Genomic DNA, 4,441 nt, shown 5'->3' on the forward strand with positions numbered 1-4,441 from the left:
TTATCAACAGTGTTTATCGAATTTAAAATAATATGAAAGAGTGATCATATAAACATTAATTAAAAATATTTCTAACCATAATTATTGAATACTTCCCTTGTTTTGGTAATTCATACTATTAAATTGCATCATCATAATTGAATTTCATTAACAAATATAATGAAATGTTGCATATTGATACTACTCAAGTTAAAGGGAAATGAATTTAATTTCTAAGGTATAAATGTTTTCCCTTCATAACGAGGCTGTACATAAAACAACTTTCTTACTTATGATTATATGTGTTTCAAAACAAAATTCATAATTAAGCAATGCAGGAAGGTTTATCCAACTTTTATTAACTAAAAATTAAAATAAGATAAAGAGAGGATATTAACAAATAGAGATCATTGACTCAAGAATTGCAAGTAAATCTCGTGTTTATTTTGAATTTTATATATTTAATATGATACTATTTTATTTTTGAAGAAAAAAATAAAATAAAAGTTAGTATAGTAAAAATAGCAACTCATTGGGATTATTATTTATTTATTCACATAAATATAAGAATCATTTCTCATATTTATAAAAGAATTCATAAATAGGGAAGCGCAAGAAATACTAAAATTAGGTATATTATATTTTTATTTCCTCGTTTACCACGACGTCGTTTCATACAAACCAATCCAGCCTATGAAAGCCAATCCCGCTCATCCTTCCCTTCAAGGTCGCCGCTCGCCGCGTTCGAAATACGAAATTAGAAGACTTGTTCTCTAGGTATCCGAACTCCGAAGTAACTACAAACCCTAGAACGATCGATTTTCAGTGTATTATCTTTGATATGGTAGAATGTTTGCTCAATTATTCTCCAATTTTCCGTAATTTGATTGGGCTTTGCTCTTGTGGTTTACATTTTCAGGTGAAATGGCACGTACCAAACAAACCGCTCGCAAATCTACTGGCGGGAAGGCCCCCCGAAAGCAACTCGCTACTAAGGCATGTCTCTCTATCTCTTTATGTATCTTTTTTTTTTTTTTTAATTTTTTGCTCTTCTATGTAAATGGAGTCCATATCTATGTTATGCGGTGATTTTGGTGCTTTTTTCATTTTGTTAGGGTTTGATTTTGGTTTCCTTCTTGAAGTTCCTTATGACCTTTTTTTTTTCCTTCTTATTTTGAAATGCTACAAATTTTTAGGTTCCTGAAACCTATTTTCATGATATTTTCATGAGTGATTAACAGAAATTTAATTGATGTACATTGAACTGTCTGTTGTGGCTTTTATATTAATTTTGTGAGAATATATGTAGATAATTTGTTTGTGGCGTATTCTGAGTTTCCTTAGTAATCACCTGTGCCCTTTTTTTTTTCCTGGGTTCTCCTTTTCTCACTTAAGGGGATAGTAAAAAAAAGAAAAGCAGGCCACTCAAGTTTCAGGTGTGGCCAAACACGTGATGCTTTTCATTATTCTAGCCTCCAAATATTAGAAGTTCCTTTAAACTTAGGCATGATTTATAGTGCCTGCCCACATTTCTCACAGACATGTAAGCACGTTATGTCATTCTCAAACTGCAACAACAATGGTATCAACTACAATTGCAAAATTTAGAAACCTGAAATGCAAAAACTACCCAACTCGACACCACCCAATTTTCCTACACTTCTGTTGTCTATTCTTAGTCATAATTTTGATAATTCACTTGAGTTTCTCATTTATACCACTACTTAAAAGATAGTTTCCCTTCCTGTTTTACTTAGTGGTGGCTGTTGTCCAGTATGTCTTGTGCAGAAACTCATGATAGGGAAGCACATCTAAGCAAATAGCAGTTCTATTCTGGAGCACATGTTCTTTTCTTATTCTATGTTGTGTTATTGCTAACAAAGTGAAGCACATTTAAACCACTCTCATGGTGAAAGAATCCAGGCATTATTTTGGTGAGTCATATGATTCACAGTTATCCCCACATGTTGCACTACTAATTAACAAGTGTATTCCACTACCAGGGTGTTAGATGCTGATCATGTCATTGGTTTGCAGTTTCAAACTCTAGCAATCAGTGTTATCTATTAAGAGAAAGAGAAATTACTTATATTTATCTTTTTTGCATTAGCTATATAAGGGTAATTATGATTTGTATGGTGAAAATTCACTATCCTGTAATTTGTTCCTTGTATTGAAATGAAGGCTGCAAGAAAGTCTGCACCTACCACTGGTGGAGTCAAGAAGCCTCATCGTTATCGCCCTGGTACCGTGGCTCTTCGGTAGGGGGTTCATCTTCACTATATGATTCCTGTGCCCTGTTTAAAATATTCTTTTGAATTTTATCTATTCTGAAATTAATGTGTATCTCTACATTTTTTCAATAGTGAGATCCGTAAGTACCAGAAAAGCACTGAACTCTTGATCCGCAAGCTGCCTTTCCAGCGTCTTGTTCGTGAAATTGCACAAGACTTCAAAGTACTAATTTCTAGAGAAACCACTATAGTTTAATAATTTGATTGTTTGTCTATGTAATTTGAGCATTAATTTATTCTGCTTTTTGTTTAGACGGATTTGAGGTTTCAGAGCCATGCAGTCCTTGCACTTCAGGAGGCTGCAGAGGCCTACCTTGTTGGTTTGTTTGAGGACACAAATCTCTGTGCCATCCATGCCAAGAGGGTCACTATCATGCCTAAGGACATCCAACTTGCTAGGCGAATTCGCGGGGAAAGGGCCTAAATTTTAATTGCTGTTGGTTCATTTAGGTCACTGTTCAATAGCTACTTTCATTTCTAATGTGCTATTCTAATATGGATCCAGTCTACTTACTGAATGTTGTTAATTGTATAATTTCACTTCTTTGAGATGACAATTATGTTATTATCATTCCCCTATATCATATATTCTCTGTTGTTTTAAGCTTTGCTTTCTACTATTTCATGTCTGCCTCGTTGACTGGTCTAGTTGTGTGGCATAGGGCCCCCGTTCTGTCTTTTGTTTTTCATTTTCTGCTCCTTGGAAGAATTCGTGGCTGTGGGAGTTTGCTTCCATTTGTGCATTTTAGATGATGGATTATTTGAATTTCACATCATGTTGAAAGTTTATGATTTTCATTTCAAACATATATAAATGCAAATCCATATTCATATCCAAATGGACTTATTTTATGGACATCGATAAAACATTGCCCTGGGATATGTTATAAGGCATATGGACTTACCAATACCGTCTCGTTTCAAGAGATTTTAAACCTCTTATTTATTTTTTGAGAAATTTAATATTTTAGTTGAAGTCTCCTGCTAAGCACCAAGGCCTTGTGCAACCCTGCTGAATATCGCCAAGTATCCCCCACACTTATCTCCGAATGTTGGGGGCAAGGCCCCCGTAAATAGCAGAGAGCCAAACTAATGAACCAGAATTTGTTTTTTTAACATGGACAAATTGAATGCCATTTTTCAACACCTTAACTTGTCAATCTTTGTTCCAGAGCAGCCAAATACCACCAGCTCAAGCTTAGCAGTACTTTTATCCTCTTGAATTTCGCTAATTTTAGTCTCCACTAAAACAAGAAAACTACGAATTCAATCTTTTACAATCTTGTGAAAAAATTTGCTTGCTGCCCTTTGGCAGTTCCAAAGTAAGAATTTTTAATTCCATCAAAATAAAGGGATCTTTGTTCTCATCCTCATCGTAGGACATCTCGATCTCACCTGCAGATTTGCAGAGAAGACCCCATCTTAGTGACAATTTTTAGACAAAAGAGTGAAGCATAACTGCACGAGGGTTTCACAAATAGCTTGTAATGCAGGTATATGGGTACCAGAACTGCTACTCTTTTTCTCAAACGTAACACACTTTCCTGAGATCTCAATGGAAACCTGAAAAGCAGGACATTAGTTAATAGCTTGTTTCCCGTACATTATTTTCAGAACCGGATTGGACCGGCTCATTTATTTTATTAATTTAGATTATATTATATTAATATCAAAGAATTAATAACCATGACAATAGTAAACAAAATTGAGAGTTTATTCATTTTATGACTTGAATAATTAATTGTGTTAATAATTTATTTTATTATTGTATTAATTTGATTTATTTAATTTTTTATTTTATAATATAGTATAAAATATTATTATTTAAAATCTAAAATTTCAATTGAAAATTTTAAAATATTGTTTTAAAAAATATTTATATTAAAAATCTAATTAAATTTATTTTAATAATTATTTTAAAAATATAGTAAATTATTATTTCTAATAATAAATTATTGTTATTTTAATAATATATTATTAACTTTATAGTGTAATTAATTTATATTTACAGTATAGTCGTTAAATATTGATTTGACTCTAATTCAATCTTAAAATTTTAGCCTGTTACATTTACCCTCGGAATTTAAACACCTTACTCCCGCATTGAAAATGTATTAATGGGAACAGAATCTAAGAGTGGACTCTATAGATATGTGTGGGAAAAAAAA

General features: G+C 32.5%; 1 protein-coding gene across 1 annotated transcript; it reads left to right on the forward strand.

Moving 5' to 3' along the window:
• The first annotated feature begins 615 nt into the window (after positions 1-615).
• LOC110667444 (histone H3.3) lies at positions 616-2,877 on the forward strand. The gene is made up of 5 exons (XM_021828280.2): positions 616-756; positions 899-975; positions 2,164-2,240; positions 2,346-2,436; positions 2,527-2,877. The coding sequence occupies exons 2-5, from the start codon at positions 904-906 to the stop codon at positions 2,695-2,697; spliced, it is 411 nt and encodes a 136-aa protein (XP_021683972.1). The 5' UTR covers positions 616-756; positions 899-903; the 3' UTR covers positions 2,698-2,877.
• The last annotated feature ends 1,564 nt before the right edge of the window (positions 2,878-4,441 follow it).

The sequence above is a fragment of the Hevea brasiliensis genome, chromosome 16 (assembly GCF_030052815.1).
Source record: "Hevea brasiliensis isolate MT/VB/25A 57/8 chromosome 16, ASM3005281v1, whole genome shotgun sequence".
Lineage (NCBI taxonomy): Eukaryota > Viridiplantae > Streptophyta > Magnoliopsida > Malpighiales > Euphorbiaceae > Hevea > Hevea brasiliensis.